This window comes from Ixodes scapularis, unplaced genomic scaffold (genome assembly GCF_016920785.2).
Source record: "Ixodes scapularis isolate PalLabHiFi unplaced genomic scaffold, ASM1692078v2 PGA_scaffold0__279_contigs__length_252992795, whole genome shotgun sequence".
In the NCBI taxonomy this organism is placed as follows: domain Eukaryota; kingdom Metazoa; phylum Arthropoda; class Arachnida; order Ixodida; family Ixodidae; genus Ixodes; species Ixodes scapularis.
In genome coordinates, this window is record NW_024609835.1 from 96,190,021 (window position 1) to 96,212,288 (window position 22,268).

General features: G+C 45.2%; 1 protein-coding gene and 2 pseudogenes across 1 annotated transcript in view; 1 reads left to right on the forward strand and 2 right to left on the reverse strand.

Annotated features, from left to right (window-relative positions):
• Positions 1–1,893: 1,893 nt before the first annotated feature.
• Positions 1,894–2,547, forward strand: LOC120846280 (annotated as a pseudogene).
• Positions 2,548–6,161: 3,614 nt separating this feature from the next.
• LOC115313185 lies at positions 6,162–6,635 on the reverse strand (annotated as a pseudogene).
• A 3,576-nt stretch (positions 6,636–10,211) lies between these two features.
• The window catches only part of LOC8031232, a 92,242-nt gene continuing 80,185 nt past the window's right edge, over positions 10,212–22,268 (reverse strand). Inside the window, exons 5-11 of the mRNA XM_002404738.5 lie at positions 21,957–22,212; positions 21,070–21,219; positions 16,453–16,519; positions 15,743–15,868; positions 12,975–13,143; positions 12,235–12,378; positions 10,212–11,774 (exon numbers count right to left, since the gene is read on the reverse strand). Coding sequence (XP_002404782.4) covers positions 11,676–11,774; positions 12,235–12,378; positions 12,975–13,143; positions 15,743–15,868; positions 16,453–16,519; positions 21,070–21,219; positions 21,957–22,212 — 1,011 coding nt within the window. The 3' untranslated portion in view covers positions 10,212–11,675. The remainder of the gene's footprint in view (positions 11,775–12,234; positions 12,379–12,974; positions 13,144–15,742; positions 15,869–16,452; positions 16,520–21,069; positions 21,220–21,956; positions 22,213–22,268) is intronic.

The window sequence follows — 22,268 nt, forward strand, 5'->3', positions numbered from 1 at the left end:
GTGATGGCTCTTTCAGACAATAATCGTTGCTGAAGTTGCGCATCCCAAAGAATGCATAAATGATATAACGTGATCCCGTAGCATGACCGTTCCAGTGTAAAAATTGTAGACACACCAAGAGCCACTCGGCGCTTGCGTGGATGTTCTGGAAGGTGCCATCGTCGTAACTCTTGGTATGCCAAAGTTGCAAACTTTTGCAAGTGCACGTAAAGCACTCACGTATTCTGCGAGGGTTTCATGATTCTGCGATGGTCTCATGAGGTTCCTGATATCGTTTGTGAGGTTCCTGATATTGTTTGTGAGATCGGGTCCCTGGGACCTTCCAAGAAGTTCCCAGGGACCCGAGTCGAAGTGGCACGATAGACGTTGCATAACATCATCGCAGGATACCTCGAATGTCGCTTGCGAGTGCAGTAAATCACGAACTTTGCCGTAGGTTTCTTCCCTGCAAAGACTGAAGAGCAGAGCTGGCTTCTTGGACGGCTCCGTCACGTCGTTGGCATCGAAGTTGAATTTGAGTTTTTCCTTCCACGAGTCTCACCCGTCCCTGGAATGTAGTCGGGAATTCGCCTTTGTGTCATAATTGATGAACCTTTCACGTTTTACCTCGTCGCCAGTGTTTGGTTGCGGAATATGTACATTATTTACATAGGTACAATGCCAAAAAGACGTACGGTACTCTGCTTAGCGTACGGCTGCGACCGGCGTAGCAAACGGTCGTGTATCAATACTGCGTGGTGCAAGTTAAAGACCCCAGGCTAGTGGTTTAACTGCACTGGCTAAATTTCTCATCTACAGCTGGGAGACAAGTCGCCCGTTGAGCCAGACTAAGTTCTAGACTGTATAAACATACACACAACTCAATTTGTTTTCGGCGTAGCAAGCATGTCATTCGCCCGAGAACGGCAGTGCGTGATGAGTGTGAGTGGAGCGCAGTCCGAGTCGGTCTTGCGCGCTCTTTTCTTTTTCTTTTTTCTTTTTTAAAGGGGCCCTGCAACAACTTTTTGCTGTTTTTTCTTTCAATTTGCACACAAACTGAGCGCACTGAACGGAGCAACTTAGTGAACTTTTTCTTTTCTCAAAATTCGCTTTATTTTAAAAGTTATAGGCATATTAAAAGTACAAAAAGAAGCAAAAAATAACCTCCTTCATGACGTCTTTGATCTTCCATTTTCCTGCGCCTGCGAACCGCGGCGACTGAGGAATGTGGGGAGGGAGGGGAAGACGGGGAGAGGAGGTGAGGCTGACGAGAGAGAGCTGTCCGGGAACAGGGCAGCTCTCTCTCCTCGGCCAACCAGGACCAAAAACGTCACTATTTCGTCACATGCTGCGCGCGTTCGACACCACGGGGCGCCCCCGTACGAGGAGGAGGTTTCCGCGTCGTCCGGTTAAAATATGACGCATCGGTATTTAGTTACTCTCTCCATGCCCGCTGGGTTGCCCGAACCACAAGAAACGTGGAAACCGCAAAAAGGTAGACGATTAAATTTTTTTTGGCTGGTTAAATTGGTCTATTCAACTTCAATTTCAACTTTATTGTTTCTCTCCAGGGGAGAGGGGGAGGAAAAAAAAAAGCAGACTGTTGTCGCTTGTCAGAGTTCCTCCTCCCCACCAGCAACGAGAGAAACTATTTTACGTACCAGTGACCCGTAGAACAAGGTTTACATAGAATCAAAACACACAGATCGGAGGTCCCATCAAGTATAGGCACAAATAACACAAGAGAAACAATGAACGAATATCCTTTCTGCTCAAACTCATCAAATCCGTGCCCAGTCTATGTGTTTTGTTTATAACATTAGGCAAGAGTACTGCAAAATCTCGAGGCCTTAACCTGTTCTCGAGCGAGGCGTTGACCATGTGTCAACACAAAGGCCTGCAACGGCCTGAAAAAAAGAAATTTTTGAATTTCAGTATGAGATTTGTTCCACCCCCCTAATTAAAACAGACCAAGTTAAATACTGAGGAGTTCAAATAACACGGGACTTAAAATGGGTCGCGCGTGTTAATTATGTGTGCAATATTGCTAGCCGAAAAATGGGCTTTCTGAGGAGACAGTTAAAAAATACAACACTAGAATGAAAATTAACCGTCTATAAGACATTAATTCGGCCTACGTTAGAATACGCAAGCATCATTTGGGAACCTCACCAACTATATCTTTCGTACGGTATAGAAAAAATTTAAAACTGGGGTTTAAGATTTATTTTTTCAAAATATAGGCGCGCGGGGAGCACGTCCGATTTGCTTGAACAATCGAAAATGCAAAGTCTTGGTGTTAGACGGATCATTGCGCGCTTAAAGTTCATACATCAACTTTATCATGGTCACCTTAAAATGAGAGCACATAATTATATGAGGAAACCGCATAGTCGCTCTAATCGAACTAACCACAGTAAAATTATCAAACCGTACATCAGCCATAATGACACGTTCAAGTATTCGTTCTTTGTTCATAGCACTGAAGATTGGAATTTGTTGACGGAGGGTTTAATCAAAATTTGCGAAACACAGTCGTTCGGTCATGGCTTGACTAAGTACTTTTAGGAAATGTTACAGCCAAAATGTCATTGATTTTAACATGTAGGATACCCTAAAAATTCCTTTTTTTTTCTGTATCAGCATTCGTTTAATGTAATCTGATGAAAGCATGTATTTCTGTACAGTAGCCTTTGTTGAATGAGATAAAAACTGTGTGTCTCATTTTTGTGTCATTGCTTGACTGAATTTTTAAAGTACTATGTTCTCCGTCGTTATGCGTTTATGTATTGTCGTTTTCTTCTTTTTTTTAGCGTTGTATATGGTACTATTGTGTATTGTTGCCTGTAACCTGCCAGGGCCTGAGAAAGGCTTGCAGTATTTTCAAATAAATAAATAAATAAATATGCAGGCACTCTCTGCTTCATATTGGCGATTGATAGAAAAACAAGTTAATTTTGCCTTACAGACGTTTGATATGTTCGAAGAAGTTTATAATTATAATGCTCTGCAATCGGAATTGTATGAAGGTTTTTGAAAAGTTGTAATGTGTGAGCGTTGCACATAATGCGAATTATTCCTTTCTGGAGAACATGCAAGTGATGCATATTTGTAACCGTTGTGCTACCCCAAACAAGGAAGCAGTAATTATTGCAGGAGTAAAAGAAGGAGTTATAAAGAAGAATTTAAACCGAAAGGGATAATATATGAAGGGATATATCAATAATGCCCACAACTTTTGAAAGTCTGCCAGCTATGCATTGTACTTCGGTGTCCCAGCTCATCTACTCATTAAATATCACACCAAGAACCTTCACATTTTGTACAAAGTCAATATTTCGTCCTTGGAGAGAGAGAGCCCTTGATTAGATGAAAACACTGTATTTTTGGATCGAAAAATTGTTGCTTTCGTCTTTTCTGTATTATTTACTAAAGAGCTCGAGATTGTCCAGTCACTTATCTTCTGCAAAACGCTATTTGCCGCACATAAAACCTGGTGGAGAACTTTCCCCGAAAAGAATAAACTGGTGTCGTTTGCGTAAATTATACAATCTGCACTGTCGTCTATATTTACTATATCTTTGATGCATAAGTTAAACATAAGGGTTCCAAAGATGCTCCCCTGCGGCTCCCCTGACGTCAGCTTCTTTAAGCTAGAGATCGTTGACTGCCGATCACGACACACTGATGCCGATATTTAAAAAAAAAAACAAAAAAACTCTCGATCATCGTTGAGGCTACTCCTTGCACCCCGTATGCATTTAATTTTTGAAGCAGAGTTTTATGATTTAGACGGTCGAAAGCCTTTGAAAACATCAGCGAAGACCCCCAAGGTAATCAATTTCCTTTCGATGTTGTTTAAAATTAGTTCCTTTTGCTTTAATAGCGCGAGTTACGTCGAATGCCCCTTCCTAAAACCAATGGCAGGATGTTAGGATAGAGTGTTTTTCGTAGAAGGTGTATAATCTGGCATGTATTATTTTCTGTAGCCCCTTTGAAAACACTGGGAGCACAGAAACAGGTCTTTAATTTCCCAGGTGGGTTTTATCCCCAGACTTGCAAATAACCGCAACCTTTGCAACTTGAACTTTTTTAGGAAAATGGCTATTTTGAAGTGCCAAATTAAACATATGCGTTAAAAGAGGAGCAATTGATTTAATTACATGTTTCAGAGGTTTGATTTGAACACCATCTATGTCAGTACTTTTGCTATTTCCAAGGTTCAGAAAAACTGATGCCACTTCCTCCGCGTCGGTGGGGGCAAGAAAAAGTGTCAGAGACACCTTTCACAAATGGAAATTCATCGGCAGCTTTACCATTCTTTACAATGTTTACGAAATTGTCATTGAATATTTCAGCCAACGCTAAACCACCTCTCGTCTCCCCCCCCCCCCCCCCCCCCCCCCTTCGATGTTAAGCTTCATGACTGTAGACTCGAAAGGGCCACGCCGCAGAAATCAGTTAAGCATCTTCCATATAATATCCATTCGTCGCTCATTTTCTAACGCAGCATAAAAATACGTACGCTAAGCCAAGGCTTCCGAGCCCTTCTGTGGGCAAGTTGTTTTTTGTACAGGAAACTCTTTTCATATATCTGTGTTAAAATCGTAATAAAGTAATCATATGCCTCGTCAGCTGAAGCACTGGACAACACCGTGCTCCAATCAGTACGGCAAATCTCAGCTTCAAATGCATCTAGATTTTCTGCAGTGATATTTCGATAATAAACTGGGCAGTCATTTCCATCTTTGTGTATCCCGACCTTCGAGTCGACAAGCACATAAATTAGTAGGTGGTCACTTATCGTGGTTGCAATGACACCTCCGGACACGTGAGATTCGTCGGCATTTGTTAGAAACAAATCAAATAACGTTTCTTTCAAAGGAGTTATTCGCGTGGGTTTAGAGATTGGGTTAAAGTATCCGTACGAGTGATATAACGAGAAAAACTCTAGCTGCCTCGGTGATGAAGAGAGCATATCAAGATTTAAGTCGGCACCCAAGAACAAAGTGAGATTATTTTCACCAATAAATACAAACAAATTGGCAATGAACTTTAGGAAACAAGAAATATCATCATTCGGAGGGCGATATATCACGCAGTACACGCACTTCGAATGTTTGAACGTTAAAATTTCATAATCGCGTTGCGCTGTCGATAGCACGCTTTAAGACGACGATGAAGTCGGGCCGGAACAGTTCTATAACCCAGGAAGTGTGACCGAAGCAACCTGTTCTTTCTACTATTCGGCAAGCTTTTCAGCATTTATACCCATTAGTGACAGTTAATCGGTACACCACTACCGGCCGCTGCGGCGATGACATCTGTCATCAGCCCCCTGGCGCTCTACCGCACGAACATGCCTCCTCAACAATTCTACACACCTCCCAACCTGTGGTAATACCAACCGCAGTATCCCATGACTCGGGTTCAAGCCTTGCCCAAACAAGTGACATACCTCCGAGAAAACGGCGCGCTGATGAATATCAAGAGCCACCTGCTCAAACTATGGAACATCAGCAGTCCATCACCGATGAGGAGGCACCTTTTACTGAGGTGATTTAAAAAGAAGACTCGCAAGGCTGGCATTCCGGTGTTGTTCAAACTCAATGATCCATCCCAGTCATTCTGGAAGGTCAACCATAATAGGTTGGCGCAAGAAATCGTCGCAGCATCCCAAGAGAAATTCCTGTCTTAACGCATTGACAAAAAAGGAGGACTAACTGTCACTGTGGCGTCCGCCGAAGCAGCGAACAATTTGCTAAAACTAAACGCCCTCGCGGGAATCAAGGTGGATGTCGCTGTACCACAGTCGTACTCGAAAAATCTGGGGAAAATCTGGGGTGTGCCACTTGACTACAGTGATGATCAACTCGGTGAAGACTACGAGACAGACGACTTCAGATGAAAACAAAACACAAGCTCGAATATTTGGGAAAACGCCAATGGAAGAGTCTTTCGGATTCAATATTACCGAGCACCCCGAAAATACAAGCATGGCGCATAGTTCGCTCATTAAAATCGCCGGTGTTACAACGCCAACCATTGCGCGCGCTAGCACTTCATCGAGGTGTTAGCGATATGAATATAGCCAAAGAATTTTGCAGAGCAGTGACGCAACACGTTTCTACAGCCATAGCAAACACGGATCTGAAAACCCCATCCCCGCGGCTATCAACATTTTACAACCATATCATGAATCTGCCATTTAACAAAAGTGAACTGAAATGGGCATTGAGAAAGCTCAGGCGAAAAAGTGCCCCAGGACCTGATGGTATCACTCCGGCTGCACTGACGAATATTGGGAAGCACGCAATGTCCTTTTTTCTGGATATGTATAACCAATGCTGGGCTAGTGGTTGTATGCCCCTTGTCTGGAAAGAAGCAATTTTAGTGCCTGTTTTAAAACCTGGAAAATCCCCTCTAAGCATCTCATCTTTTCGTCCAGTGAGCCTCACCAGCGTGCTGATGAAGACAATGGAACATATGGTCTTACAGCGACTAAATTGATGGTTAGATTCCAGTGGAATATTGCCGTTCCAAATGACCGGTTTTAGGCGGAACATTTCAGCTATGGATTCTGTACTCGATCTCGTGACCTGTGTAGAACACGAATACAGCATTCACAAAATCACAGTAGCAGTGTTTCTAGACATTCAGCGGGCATTTGACACTGTTAGCCACTGCCATGTTATCGAACAGCTTCAGCGACTAGAAGTAGGTGACCACCTAGTGAACTGGATGAGTGATTTCCTCCATGATCGATCGGTGTACGGACGGACGCCCAATGGTTTTACATCAAAGCACTATGTTTCACAAGGAGTTCCTCAAGGAAGCGTATTAAGTCCCAGATTATTTAACTTTGTATTGACAGAACTCCCAGGTCTATTACCGGATGATGTATCAATTTCCATGTATGCTGATGACATATCTATTTGGTCACCAGATGCTAATCCCAGTGCAATTCAGACTCGTCTCGAGACTTCACTTTTAATAATTGAACAATTTCTCATTGAACGAGGTCTGTCGATCTGTACTGAGAAATCTGCGGTCCTTCCATTTACACGACGAAGACTCAATAACTTTGAACTCACGCTTGGAGGGCAACCTTTGCCTTTGGTGAAGGCTCATCGTTTCCTTGGGGTGTACATTGACCGAAACCTGTCTTGGACAGCTCATGTAATATATTTAAAAAGAAAGATAGCGCCATACATCAATATCTTACGCTGCTGCTCTGGGACCAGATGGGGTGACTCTTCGAAAGCACTTTTAACTCTCCATGGAGCACTCGTTACACAGTCCCTTTCGTATTCACTTCCAGCATTATGTGGGCTCTCCCGGACTCTTGAAACGCGACTCAAACATCTAATAGCCCGCAGCCTCCGAATCTGCTTGGGAGTACCAAGAGCCACAGCAAGCTCCTTGGTGGTTGCAGAAGCTCACGCCCTCACAATACCGATTCTACGTGGACGGGAAACTCTCCGACATTTCATTCGCCTTCTTACACGACATCATGATCACACACTCATAGCAACTATCCGCCGTAGGACATTTTCGAGTGTACATAAAGTTATAATGGCTAATGCAGATGTAATTCCCGCAAACTTCGCACTCCCATATGAATCTCCAGCTGCGCTTTGGACATTTTACTCTGCAAATATTTCTACATCAGTACCTGGAGTTGTGAAAAAATGGACTTTAAACCAAACCACGTTGAAGCAAATGACACTTTCAATGCTTTCTGAAGCCCCAGATGACGTCACTGCGGTCTACACGGATGGGTCAACAAGCGATTTATTATCTACAGCAGCGTTTATAATTCCATCTTTAAATATAGAAAAAAGCTTCTTACTTTCACACAAGACAAGCTCAACTAACACATAACTATTTGCTATTTTGCAAGCGGTTCTCTACTTTACTCAGGAAACAAGTATTACCAGTTGGACTCTCTACACGGATTCAATGAGCGCACTGAACATGATAAAATACATATCACCAACAAGTTCATCTATTGCCATTAATATTTGTTTCCACCTTTCGAGAGCTTTTGAAACTGGACATAAAATTAATTTTCAATGGATCCCTGCACATTGTGGCATTCAAGGCAGCCAAAAATGCCCACAATATAAATACCAAGACTGCAATTACTTTCACGAAAGGAGACACATCAAGCCTGCTCAGAAGGACATCAAGGCAGAGCTACTTGTTATAGAGACGCTCCTCAGAACTACCATCTCGAACGGATTGACCCTAACTTAAAATTTTGGATGCCAAGACACATTTCAAGAGCTTCTGAAACATTGATACACAGACTTCGATTAGGTGTTCCTTTTGGACAACATTTCCTACATCGAATACGACAAGTTACCTCCCCTTTGTGCACCACATGTAACGAAATATACGACGCAGAACACATACTAATCAACTGCCGAAGGTACACAGATGAACGAGACCATCTTCGAGAACAAATGTCTACTATCGATAACCGCCCATTGTCCCTCACAACACTCCTTGGTCCATGGAACACACGAAGGAACCTACAAACTGTGATCGGGTATCTTGGAGATTATCTGGAGGACACAAAATTAAGTGAGAACTATCGACAAGAACAAATTTCATGTAGAGTACGCTCCTGGCATGCCGTCGCTGTGCTGCGGCCTATTTTTGGAAGGGACAGGACACCGTTCTGGAGGCTGCCGGTCCGAGGACCAGGTAGCGTGGATACTTCCTCATAGTGAGGACGGTTGCTTAGTCAAAGGACGGTGCCTCCCACCAGGAATGGTCGGACGTATTGTGACGTCGGGTTTTGGATATTGTACATATTTAAATGATCATTTTATTGTATACCTATATATGTACATATTCTTTTTCTTTTTTGTCAAATTTATATGCTGCTTATAATTTCAATCAATGGTCTGGAGTAGCCGGCGCTGGTCCTGCAGATGCTAAAATCTCCACTTTAAACGTTTTATTTTAATAAAGATTTATTCTCTCTCTCTCTATAGCCCATGAAATGCTGTATTTAAGGTTCGATTGTTTAAAATCATTTAGAAGAAATTAAGCCGTCATTTTGGGAAGTAAACAACCGTTATTTTAATAAAATTCTTCGAAACATTGAGCGGGCAAACTAATGTTATATTCGACGGGCCGCTTTCGGGCGCTCCAATCCTCTGAATCGGATCTGCGAAGTCCGAGAGCGCCTCCAACAGTGGCGTAGTCAGGGGGGAGGCTTTTGGAGTATCCAGTGACGGTAAGTTTAAGAAATTACTTTCATTGGATTCAAAAGTTATACTGAAATAATTTCCGGAAGTTTTCATTGAGAAAGTGGCGACCGGCGATGCCCGCAACTACATGGAGATGAATGCATGGTGTCTGTTACTGGGGATTCTCACCACAAAACTAAACTACGCATCAAACCATCTCCGCCCAAATGTGGCGCTAGCGGTTGGGAACCGATGCAAAAGTTTAGCAGCTTACCGTCATTGGATTCAAAAGTTATACTGGATGATTTCCGGAAATCTTCACTGAGAAAGTGGCGGCCGGCAATGCCCGCAAGTACATGGAGATGAATGCATGGTGTCAGTTACTGGGGATTCTCACCACAAATCTAAACTATATATACGCAAGTCACCGACGTATTCGTGATTCACGTGCCAGTTGCTATTGCTTGAATTGGTTGTCAGGCTTTATGCGACGCTAGGATGTCCCGACGACTCGGGGCCGTAACTCGAGTTACTCGACCTACCTACTCGCAAGGTGTGCAAAAGTTCTCAGCGGGCACTGCGTAAATTAAAGTGCGAATGGGACTTAACCGGTGTTCTACCAGAATGCATCTGTGTAAGCATTATTGAGAGAGCCCCTACTTTACCCAACAAAAAACGCCTCTAATATGAGACACGTACAGCATGGATTTGAGCCAAAATCACTTCTCGCTACGCAAGCATCCATACAACGAATTTTACTTTTAGTCGAAATAGGCGGCCTCGATTCAAGCATGATGAACAAAAAAGATGTGTGTAAACTGGCTTTATTGATAGGCTCTGCTACCGTTTTTAACAAAAGTATTCAGATATTCCAATACTTGCGCTGCACACGAACACATCACTTTTTTCTGAGGTCTTCAAGGGAGAAAAAAATCGAGTAGGTTTCGAGAAATCCCTGGCCCCTCTTTTTCCCAATCTCCCCCCCCCCCCCCCCCAAAAAAAAAAAAGAAGAAAATACAGGTGCTATTTTACTTTTTTCGCACATGACATTCATTCCAACGAATCGCAGCGGAATCAACTGTTCGCCGAGAGGGGGAAATTAATACTATTTAAAATACTTTCTACCATTTGCACGTACTCATACAGCAACTAACAGCGTTTGTTGTGGTATGGGCAGTTTATTGGAGTCCCCTTTTGACTGATACGAATATCACATTCCGTTTCACACAAAACGATGAAAATTTTTCGAAACACACCGTGCATGCGCTGGGGCTGTTATTGCACCTTCCGCGTCTCCCACTCCCACGGGAACCAAGTTGTCCACGCGTCACTAGAAAAAAAAATAATTAAAGCGAGTAACTTTTAGACATGGGTATGATCAAGCGCACAATATACTGACATGTTTGAAACAACAATGTGTGCGCGTTTTTTTTTTTTTTTTTCCGTTGTCAGCATGAGCACACTGGCATTAGTGCTGCCTTGTCGCCAGATATCGTTTCAATAGTGCATTAGAGCCGAACACAATCCAAGACTGAGACTCCGAGCTGGAGGTACAGACCTCTGTTGTTTTATTGTCTGTCCCTTGACTACGCATGCGTATGTGCTTCAACCGAAATGAACAGTGTCCATATCGCGACATTCCACTGCAACCCGTGTAAATGTCTGAACGGTGATCTACTGTGCCCTATACGTGTATAAACCGAGGAAGGGGAGGTGATGGCTCTTCTGGGGAAGGGAGCTCTAATTGGAATGATCAGAGGGCAGACGCAAAACTAGCTGCCTTTGTTTCTACTCATTGAACGCGTTCGAAGACGAACGCCAAAATGGACGCCGACGTTCGGCGTTCGAATGCGTTCCGTGTTCTGACGTCCCTGAGCACTCTTGTCTTCTCCTCTCCCTCCGTTTCTACCCGTATGACTTGCGGATAACTTTCTCTGGCTATGCAGGCAAGGCCATGGGCGTACGTGCGCTTGCACGTCTTGAGCGCCCATCAAAGCTGTGCACGCGCACTCTTCACTTCTTCCGAAATGCCTCACAGAAAGTTGACCGCGAGAATAGCACGCTGGAAAATATAAGTTACGCGAAATTGTTGACTCGAACGACTATTAGTGGAAACGTAGAGGGAAGTGGAAAAAGAAGTTATTTTTTTGTAGCGAAAAGAAACGTTCACTTTTCGTTCAAAAAGCTCCTTCGAGGTTGCGTATACGTTCTACACAGGACGCATCTTGTGTTGGGTTCTTTTGGACGCCCACAATTGATGACGATGGCACTCAGATCGTGTGGGCACCGCAGCGCTGAGCACGGAGGTCCTGGGAGGTACACCGGGCAGGACAGAAGGACTGTCTCCTTCTTGCGACGCCGTCCTGAAGTTCTGGTGGCGCGACAGTTGCTGCCTGCTCGCCGTCGCACATGCACTTCACCACATTGTCAATGGCGTCGCGGGTCTCGCACTTTTGTTTGTTTGTTTTGTGGCGAAGATTTCGAAGGCTTCGCTCAGGAATACATGGTGCGAAGAGTCGCTGTCTTGTAGTATGGCATCACTGGGGTGTACGCGTCTCTTTTTGGGGGTTCGTATTCGTACGAAGCGTGGTTCTGAAAAATAATAAGAAAATAGTGTACAGTGAAATTAATACATTGATTCCATCTTGCTATCGATCCAAATTCCAATGTGCTTTGCGTGGAAAGCTTCAATGTGTGAAACTTTTGTAAACCTCGATTAAACGACATATTCAGGCAACTGGAGACCGAAGTTGGATGACTACAAAAATACATTACCGGACACGAATGAAGACATACACCAAATTTTTTCTTTGCCAATGGGTGCTAAATTATCGCTACCTAATTCTACGGTGTTTCTTGACCTTAATTAATGAAGTGTCGAGCAACATTCCGTAACGTATATGTCCTCTGTTTTGTGGCAATAATCCTATGCTAAAAAAAAAGAAAAAAAATGCTATCTGAGGACATTATAGATGGAAATTTGTTTAAGAGACGCAAGGTCCCTTTAGCCAATTCTGGTAGCGTTGCTTCTTTCGGGTACGAACGGACTTACCGGAGGAGGGCCATACATGGCTCCTCTGGAACGGGGCCTCTGGATGTGGCTGTAGTGGCTTTCCTCTGGAGGACTCGGGCTGCGCACTCGAGGAGGAGAGGCAAACACCGGAGGCGTCTTGGGCGGGGCCGTGGCCTCTGGCTGCTGCAAGGCAGAGTTCCAACCTCCGCGTTAGCTACCCTCTTGTAGCCTCGATACCACTTATGCTAAAAACGACGTTCTCTAGACTGCAACTACTAAAGCAGAGTAATGCACAGAATCGTCATTGTTGTTTTGTTCTTAGGCCTGCCGGAGAAGGAACTCGTTCCCTTTAGGGGATGTAGGCTCCGAGACTAAATATATAGTCAATATCGCCTGACGGGGTCCACGAACCCTCTATTGGAATATAAGAAGAGAAATATAGCGCTTTTTCTATTAATTAGAATTTCGCTCAAAGGCGCACACAAAAAACCTGGTTAATAACTAACATGCAATCCAAGCACAGTGAATGAAATTCAACATGTTAGAGTGAATCCATTCGCTATTACTACGACGTTGGTGGCACGACACATGTCATAGCTGAAACGAACGGTGAGGAAAGTGCGGAATTAGCAATTTTCGACAAAAAAGGTACGTCGAAGCAGCTCTAAATGCGTCTGTAAACTAGTGAGTCCATTGTCGTGTTCGATATTTTCCTCTTTCCCTTTTACAGACCCTTCATCCTTGAAAGCAATCGTTCAGACTCTTGTCTTCGCACTTACCACGTAGATATTTCCCATAGCGTCGGCGATGTGCTGCCACCTCATTCTGTCCTCCACGCTGACCCGGTAGGCTGGTCCGAGCGTGGACACCTTGCTCAGGTAGCCCAGGCTGCCCGCTGAATGCGCCGACATCACCTCCGCCTTGTGTTGCTCGCGCTTCCAGCGGCGGCTGCGACAATGGAAAGGAAAAGATAGCGCGGAGGACAAAAGGCCCCGTTACGTTCACGGCGTAGTGGCCGCCGAGGTCCACCCGCGAGACGTCCGCTCTCGTTTACACAGTGCAACGTCGTGTGAGCTCTTGTCCGTCTCGAGAGAACGAGTACACGCCGCCGGTATTGTTGCCGACGTGTCTTGAGATGCTTATGTCCGGCGCGGCACAAAAATCCCCACCGCGCAAGACTCTTGCTTGCGTCGTCCAAGGACGGTCTTGAACGAGTGCGGAGAAACTCGGCGCGCGGCGTGTGTTCGCTTGTTAGTGCACTGCGGACAATGGGGGGTGCGAAAAGTTAACTAGATCAGCTAGTCTCAGAAACTCGCACTTGTTTCTAGAGACGTGTTAGTCGTTTTGTGGCGGGAGACTGTTCACAAGGCGTTGTTACGCTTCCCAGGAACTGCACAGACAAAAGCGAAAAAGAACCACTGCTTTTTTTCTTCTTTTTTTGTTTGTTTTACTCATGCATGCCCGCAGCCACAGATGTCAGCGTCCACCAATTAAATCGGTGCAATTAGCGCTGCGTGATGCCTACAGGGGGTCGCGTTACATGGTGTAAGCAGCCAGACTGACTGCGAAGATAAGATCTTCAATGAAAAAAAGCAATCAATCAGATGGCTAAACACCGCGTCCAACCAACAAAGAGCAACGTGCAGAAAATGGAAGTACAGACAAACCTATTCACACCCTTTAATCCGTGGTGCGGGCTTAAGCATTAATGCTTAGGCCCGCACCAGGCGGAGCAACTTTCTCAGCAATTTCGGGGTTGCTGGCCAGCTGCTCCTCTTTGTTTAAAGATCTATACACGAATTGCTGAGTCGAGACGTCTCGAGACAAGCAAGCAACTCGGAGCAATTCGAAGACGTTCGAAGCTGCAGCAGCCAATCAGGGACGCGATATTTTCACGTGATACCCTGTGTCGCTGGTGATGACAGCTAAAGACCTGGTACCGGCTTGAAATTGGTAGTTTTGGAAATAAACCGTTTCAGAAAGCAGAGTTCGTATTATATACGCCATCTAAATGTACAGAAAATTAAGATGTAATGATGATGTTGGGAATCTGTAGCAATTCGGTTGCTGCGTGTGAACGCATGCGGCCTGTGTTGCAACGTCATGTTGCTGGGAGAAATTGCCCCGTCTGAAGCGGGCCGTAGACGTCATACAAAAGACGGTCCTCGAAGCACTGTCTGAGGCGTTCCCTGGATGACGGTCCTATATCTTTGGTCATACAGACATGTTCCAAGCATACGTACGTAGGAACTTGTAACCTATCCCCAAACGAATGTCTTTCAATTGTCGAGTATGAAGGTGCTGGAGCAGTGATTCCGGACTAGATTGTGCGTGCTTCATTACATCCGCATTTGTTGTTTCTGTGCATGTGACAATAATATGTAGAGCGCGATGTTGTAAACCTTTTGTTAATAGAAACAACTATCGTTAGGATGCTGATAGGATTACAGTGTCCTATTTTTAGTCTTCACCATAAATCGTTTAACTTCGGAGCATCCATCGAACCTTTTAGCTGACGTGACACCCTTAAGGTCACACTGCTTATACATCATACAAACCACAGTCTGCATACGGATTCGAACGCGCATCACCGCAAGATGCGTGCTTCGAAAGCCGCATGTCATTGAGTTCATGGAGAAAGTTCGGCCCGTGGCATTCGAACCACGGATATTGCAGTGACTCGTGTGTGCAGACTGCGTTTTCGTATGATGTATGAACAGTGTGGCCCCGGCTTTAGATGAGGCAACCTTCCCGGCAATTTGGGTGTTACTGGCGAGTTGCTCCCTAGCTTTCCCCACAATGTGGCACTGCGACACGAATCGCTCAGATCGCGTCCGGCTCGAAACGGACGAGAAACTCGAACAACTCGGAGACGTTTGAAACGGCAGCAGCCAATGAGGTACGCGATGATGACATGATGATGACAACTAAAGACTTGAATCTTGTTTGAAATGGACCGTTTCTGGAAATAAACCGTTTCAGAAACATGAGTTGGTATTCTGAACGCCATTTAAAGATATAAAAACAGGTTTTTAGCGCGCAACTGTGTGCATAGAAAGTGCGAGAAAATTAAAATATAATGATGATGATAATGGAAATTTGTAGCGATTCGGTTGCTGCGTGTGAACGCGGGTGGCCTTTGTTGCGACGCCAAGTTGCTCGGAGGAATCGCCCCGTCTGAAGCGGTAGCCCAAGGTCAACCTGATTCACGCCCAAACGATTTCTGTGTGTATGAGTGAGAAGCAGGTAAAACATTATAACCTCTTGATTTAACTAAAATAAGGTCGTCTTGTGAAGGTCACGTGTGAAAAATTGCTTCACTTTAGCAAAATTCAATCTCGTATAAATCTGTCTATTTGAATTTTTTTTCCACGGTGGTAAACAAAATACTTTTTTTCCGTCACCACTCTTTCCTGTCCATCCATCTTTAAAAGTATTCAAGTAATTCACTAAATGATTGACATGAATTACAATTTAACAAATTTACTCGTAAGTCTTGTATAGCGACCTGGAGGTAATTCAAGGTGGAGACCGGGGCGTCACTCACTTCCAGAGGCAAAGGCAGACAAGGGTGAGAACGATGATGATGACGGCGGTGATGGAGGCTCCCAGTGCCACCGCGAGCACCTCACCGTCGATGTCGCACCGGGCACCGATGTACTTGCCCCGGCAGCTGCGCGCGTGTAAGAAATCAGGTGCGACGGCAGTGCACAAGATGTTTTTAGCACTCCTCGACACGAGAAACCATTTTCGTGGCATGATTAGCTTGAAACTCCGGTTATCGGTGTTTATTTTTTTTTTCTTCACAAAACTCCAGGGTATAAAACGCTGTGAATTTGATATAGGCCTACATCGCGGTTTGTTTTATTTATGGTCTAAGTGATCAACTGTCATAGAAAGAAAAGAGCTATTAAAATAAAATAACACTTATTTATGAGTCATTAGTTAACGCTGTACGTAAAAATGTATGCCACGAGAACAGAAGTTATTCCACATCTGTTTTGGCGCTTTAAGCGGCTTAGAACGTTTGCACCGCTAGTTCATTTTACAGCATACCTTTAGTAAAGGCTCTTCGTATACGCATGAACATATTAGATAATCCTGAATTGAAAACACCCGGGAGCTGAAATGCTTCTGGCGGAAGCTCAACTTCGATGCGGAAACTTTCGAACTCTAAAAATGCAATAAAAGAACAAAAAAAAAAAAAAACAGACAAAGAGGTAAACAAGTTAAGGCACAGTTATCTGCGTTCCGTACCTGCATTCCCGGTGCCCGTTTGAGATACGGCACTCTCCCCTGAGGTTGCAGTAGTCCGGCGCACACGCTGAACATTAGGGAGAAAGCAAATGTAATAACACTGTACGATTTCTAATTGCGCGGTGCAAAGCCCAGTTCTTACAAGTAGATTAAAACATGTCAATATGTAATAAGAATACACACACGCGGAACATGATCTGACATCGAACGTATACAAACGCAACAATGGCGGCGCTTTCGCGATGTCAATAAATAAGCATAATAAGCGGAGCGATAATATCATCTCACACTGTACTGTGAATGAATTACGTATTGGTCGACTTCATTTCAAATCGTCCAGGAAAAATAAAATCATGTTTCAAAAACCGAAACTAAAAAACATTTTTGTGTATTCTTTTTTTTTTTTTAGTTTTTGATTTTAAAAGGACCGAAGAGCGATTTTGGGATTTGGGCAATCGTCACAGGTAAATGACTTTGTAAGCTACATTATAAGGGAAAGAAAAAAAAAATACCGATAAAAGATTTTTTGTTTTTTTGTTTTTTAATATCGAGAGCCTGGAACTTTTGACGACAATTTACAAGCATTGGATTATGATAAATTTTGTAACAATCAAGTTTATGACAGATTATATACGTATTAAATGAAAACTTAAAGAAATACCTATTCAGAAAGCGCAATATCGATATAATCAAATAAAGTTATAATGACAAAAAAAAAAAAATAGGCAGGATACAGGAAGAAGCAGCAAATAAGGAACGCTCCTTATTTGCTGCTTCTTCCTGTATCTTGCCTATTTTGGGATTTGTTTTGTTATGTGTTTGCACATGTGATGTCTTCGCGAATGCAATTTTACTGTATGACCAACCCCTGACGAAGCGGGGTCCTCCCGGCGAAACGGTTGGGGAATAACGTTTTAAATTTTTAAGTTCTAAGTTCCCAAGGTGTGTTCTGTCGACATTTTCATTTATATATATATATATATAGAGAGAGAGAAGGTTTTTGAGGAATGCCCTTTTTTTCTGCAGTATTTGAAATGAAATCTTTCTATTATTACTAACATGGTAGGTGGCAGGTTAAGAAAAGGACAAACCCCTTTCAGAAAGCTCTCAGCTTGCCATGGTTGCTGGTTTCCTCTCATCCCCTCGCTTTCTTTCTAGCATTCACTCTGCCAAAGTGGAAAGAGTGTAAAGCTTTACTGGCGTTTCTTAACCTGCAACAGAGTATATTCAAAGGCCCATTAGTGCTCCTGCGCATTTTGATGCTACACTTTCGGTACACGTTCGGAACGGGCACATTTCTTTCGCATAACTTTCTTGCGAGAGGAGAGCCGCAAGGTTAATGATGTGTCTGCGCGCGAAACACGATCCTAGAATCGGAGAAAAATCGGAACAGGCGAAAATCGTTGCGCGCTTATTTCGCACAACGAGCGTATTTATTGCATGCAAGGAAAAATATATTATATGTGGTCTCATCCAAAGCACATTCGCTATTTCTTTATCGCAGGTTCCAACATGTGATAAACTTTTTTATGCGTTAGCATTCATTATTTTGACGAAACCCCGGCGGTGTCCTCCATTTTTCAGCGCCTGGGAGAGAGGGAGAAGGAGGGGGAGAGGGTGACGTGTGCCACGCTCCTATTGGTCCGAAGCGCTGACGTCGGCACGCGTCAACCTCTCCCTTTCTCGCCGGCGCTGACAAACTGACAGACACCACCGGGTTTTCGTCAAAACAAGCCCCTTCGTTTTCGTCAAAGCCACGCTCACAGCTGGCGCGGAGCCAGAGAGGAAGAGGCGCCGCGCAACACCTCCTAGATAACAAGGCCTTAGTGCTGAATGAGGTGGCTTCATCAGAGATGGCAAACGCTGAACACAAACCGGAACGAGTGCTGCGTCGGCGCTCGGCTTATTCGAGTCAAGTTTGAGTCGAACGTTGGCGCAATCGTCGTGTCCCATCGGTGCTCAGCGTTGGTCTGCTCTGATGACGCCGTCTCATTCAGAACTACGGCTTTGTTATCTAGGAAGTGTTGCGCCGCGGCGCGGTGGAATGCGGGCGCGCTCAGTTGCCGCTCTGCCGTCGCCGGTTGTTCTTCGCTCTGGGTTTTCGTAGTAGCGATCCGTGGGCTGTGATGTGTGTGTGTGTGTAGTTAAAACAATGGATGCGGTTCCCTGCACGAGTGATATGGATGGATGCGGTTTCTTCCACGAGTGGTATGAATCTGGTTCTTTCCCCGAGTTATATGGATGATCGTGGGCGTCGACGTATTCTGACAGTCAAAGTACAAAGAAAGGGTAAAAAATTATAGGAAAATACATTGGTAAATTCTTAGAGAATGCGTTAGCACGACCCTTGGAAACGCCGCACGTCCCCCTTTGGGAAACGTTAACACTGACCCCGTAACAAGGCCAAAAAGAGGCAGCAAAAGATATGGAAGCCAAAAGAGAAAAGTGAAGGCGTCAGCGTTAAGCGCGATCCAAACCAACGCTTCTTTTTGCGCCTGTAGGTCGTGCGGCTGCGGATGTGACGCATTTCGTGGCGTTTTTGCTGTTTCCGGGCGCGCTTTCTGAGTCAGACCCGTGCGCTTTGGTTTGGACGGGCAAAACTTCGGGCGAGCGCGCACGCGCGCACGCAGGCACCCGCACACAAGCAAAGTGCAACTGCGACAGACTGGCCGGCGAGACGGCGAGAGAAAGAGAGAGAGAGAGATCGCGTTGTCACGTTGGAAGAGAATAAAAGGGGGGAGGAGAGGGCAGCCAGACGGCGAGAAACGCGGAGCCGGAACTAGCTTGCCCTCCACCGATTGGCGGGACATAGGAGCGCCCTATACACGAACTCATCTCTGTTACGTCACGGCGCGGTGGTGGCGCGTCGGACGCACTTCCGGTCTGGGGCTGTGGGCGGAAGTGCCCATCTGAGACGTGTATTCCTGCGTTGTTTTGAAAGGAACCAGACAAAAACTTGCCTTCTTGTCAAAATGCTGCGACTGGGGCTGTACCAGAGGGGTCGAGAAAGGTGTGAAGGTCAGTTTTCATGCGCTCGGGTCGTCCGAGAACGTGGATATGCCGTGAAAAGGAAAAACCAGACGCCGTCGGGCCACGACTGCTTGGGCGGAAAGCATTTTGGGTTGAATTCACGGATACTTCTGGTCTGGCCATCAGATTTATTTGTTTTGTTCCAAAATGAACGCCGGAAAACCGTTAAGTTGTACGGACCACCTGCGGACTACGTTCAGTGCGTTTTCAAGTTCAAACGGTCGCCTGATCGTTCGAACTGTCGTCTGCTCTTTCAAACGTTTCTGCTTGTCGTCTGCTCTTTTAGAGGACACCGGCCCGTAGACCAAACGCGGGCCCGGTACTTGCGATAAGAAGTAAGTGCAGGCCTCAAAAGACTTAAGTTTGAAGGTTGGTAAGCAGGCTCGACGTAAACAGTAGATACAAGAAGATGCTGATCATTGTTACCAGTGACCATCACTGACTTGTTATGCCTGATTCACTTGGTTAGATTCTGCTTGCGATTTTCAGTATCGACGTCAACCATCTCAGCTACGGTTCACGCTTTTGCAGTCCGAGCGACGTCGCTACTAAATATTGCGAGCGAAATCTCAGCATGTGAATCAGGTTTTAGCGTCCATTCTGCGGCGTCCACGCGGAATGAATCGCCGCATGTCAGGTCACGCGACGTTTTGCGGTGTAACGAGCCTCGTTAATTTCACTGACGCCGCTCAAGTAGTCAGACATCGTTAGGAGGACGTAGAATCAACAATTCCAACGCGAAAAAGAGCGCGGGGACTCACACCGACGCCGACAACATCGCATTTCAATGGTTTGTTTATGGGCGACGGCGAGCTTCTTGCCCACACCCCCATCGCGCATGCGCGGCGCCGGTGGCGTCCGCTAGGGGCGCTCCGGGCGCTCCAGTTGGCACTGCGGAGTGAATATAGATTTCACATTTAAATATTCTAAGCTTAAATGGTAAAACAAAATGGCTAGGTGGCGTAAGCTACCGCCCGATCCAAAGGGCTCAGCCTTATTCATCCATCCATCCATCCATTTGTTTGTAAACATGAGTTGGTGTATACGTCACCGCGCGTTTTTGTGCGCGTTGAGAAAGAAGTTGAAATCAACCAACTTTTTTATGCGCGCCCGGAAGGAGCGAAGAAGTGGCGCGACGTCACGAAAATACGTCACATCCGCAGCCGCACGACCTACAGGCGCAAAAAGAAGCGTTGGTTTGGATCGCGCTTTACCGTTTCCCAAAAAGGGGGGGAGTCGTGTGTGGCGTTTCCAAGGGACGTGCGAACTTATTCCCTAAGAATCCACCAACGGATCTTCCTGTAATCGTTTTTTTTTAACTAGTGTGAAATGAGCAATTTCTTTATTTTCTGTTGTTTCTTTTACATTTTTCTGTTGTTTTTTGTTGTTCACATTCCATGTGACATTTTTCTGTTTTTTGCATTTTTCAAACTCTACAGACGACAAGAAAAAAAAAAGATAAAAGGCGACGCTGCACGTTACTTCTTATAGGTTATTTTACATGCGCAAAAATTCAGAGACTAAATATGTTTCAGAACGGGCGTGCTTCCTAACATAAACAGCTTTCCCGCGCTTCTTCCCACTGACCGGAGCAGGTGCGTCCGCTCTTCCACTTGGTGTCCGGGTACTTGTCCGTGTAGCCGGCCTTGCAGGCGCACCGAAACGTGCCGAACACGTTCTCGCACACTCCGTTGGCCGAGCAGTCGTTCAGGTTCATGTCGTTGCACTCGTTCACGTCTGCGGGAAGAAACGAAACCGTTGCGCGCTGCTCGCACGTGCATATTGCACGCGCGGGTCCTTGGTGCTTCGAGGCTGCACTCCGCACCCTGCAACGTTCTTGCGCTTCTTGGGGTGAACACTTCGTTCTACCATTGCACAAATGTAGAGCAAAACCTTGAAGCGGTTTCAGTTGGGGGCCTGCGCAGCTTGATTGCTGATACAATGAAAATCAAAACTGCTTTCCTCGGCTCGTGACTGAAGGTTTAGTGGCAGACTTATTTGTACGAAGATGACTTTGGTAGCCGCCATAGCTGTGTGCGCAGCTGTAACGTCAAACTATCCCCGAGATTTTTTTTAATTTTTATTTTTTCATAATAATTTTTTTTTAGATGCCAAGTTATTGTACGCACAGCTCGAACTATTGGACACGGATGAAGACCTCATACACGAAGTCATAATAGACAAGGAAAACAAAGTTACCTGTCACAGCCCAAAGCTAACAAATTTACGCAAAAATGCCACTGAGTCAGTTCATTTCGTTTGGAATACAGTGCCGCTGCGAAAAAGTGTCTTTGGGTATTTTTGGTCATTTGGCGTCTTTTGTAAATTGCACCGATCATCCAACCGCGTAAACTAAAGAAACCCCTGTGCAACTGTATAGTCGTGTACCTATAGTTTCCTTTTCTCAATGAACGGGACCACTGCAAGACATGTCTTCAGAATAAAGTCGATACTAAACACCGTAGTGCACTCACCATCGACGGCAAGTCCCGAGTTGAGCATGCCGTCGACGAAGAGTCTGCTCTCGCCCACGTTGGAGTTGCGTCGGTTGATCATGTTGACCACTTCGTGCTGCAGCACGCGCTTGACCGACGGCACCCGGGTGATGTCGTTCTCCTCCAGCTGCACGGTGGCGTTCACCATCACCTTGCTGCCGGCAGACTGGAACTTGTTCACCGTCACGTCCATAAATACTCGCGAGAAGCTCGACTTGGTGAACAGGCTGTGGAGCTGCGGGGCGAAAAAGACGTGAAATGGACTTTCTGCTCCTCTCCCTGCCAAATCTA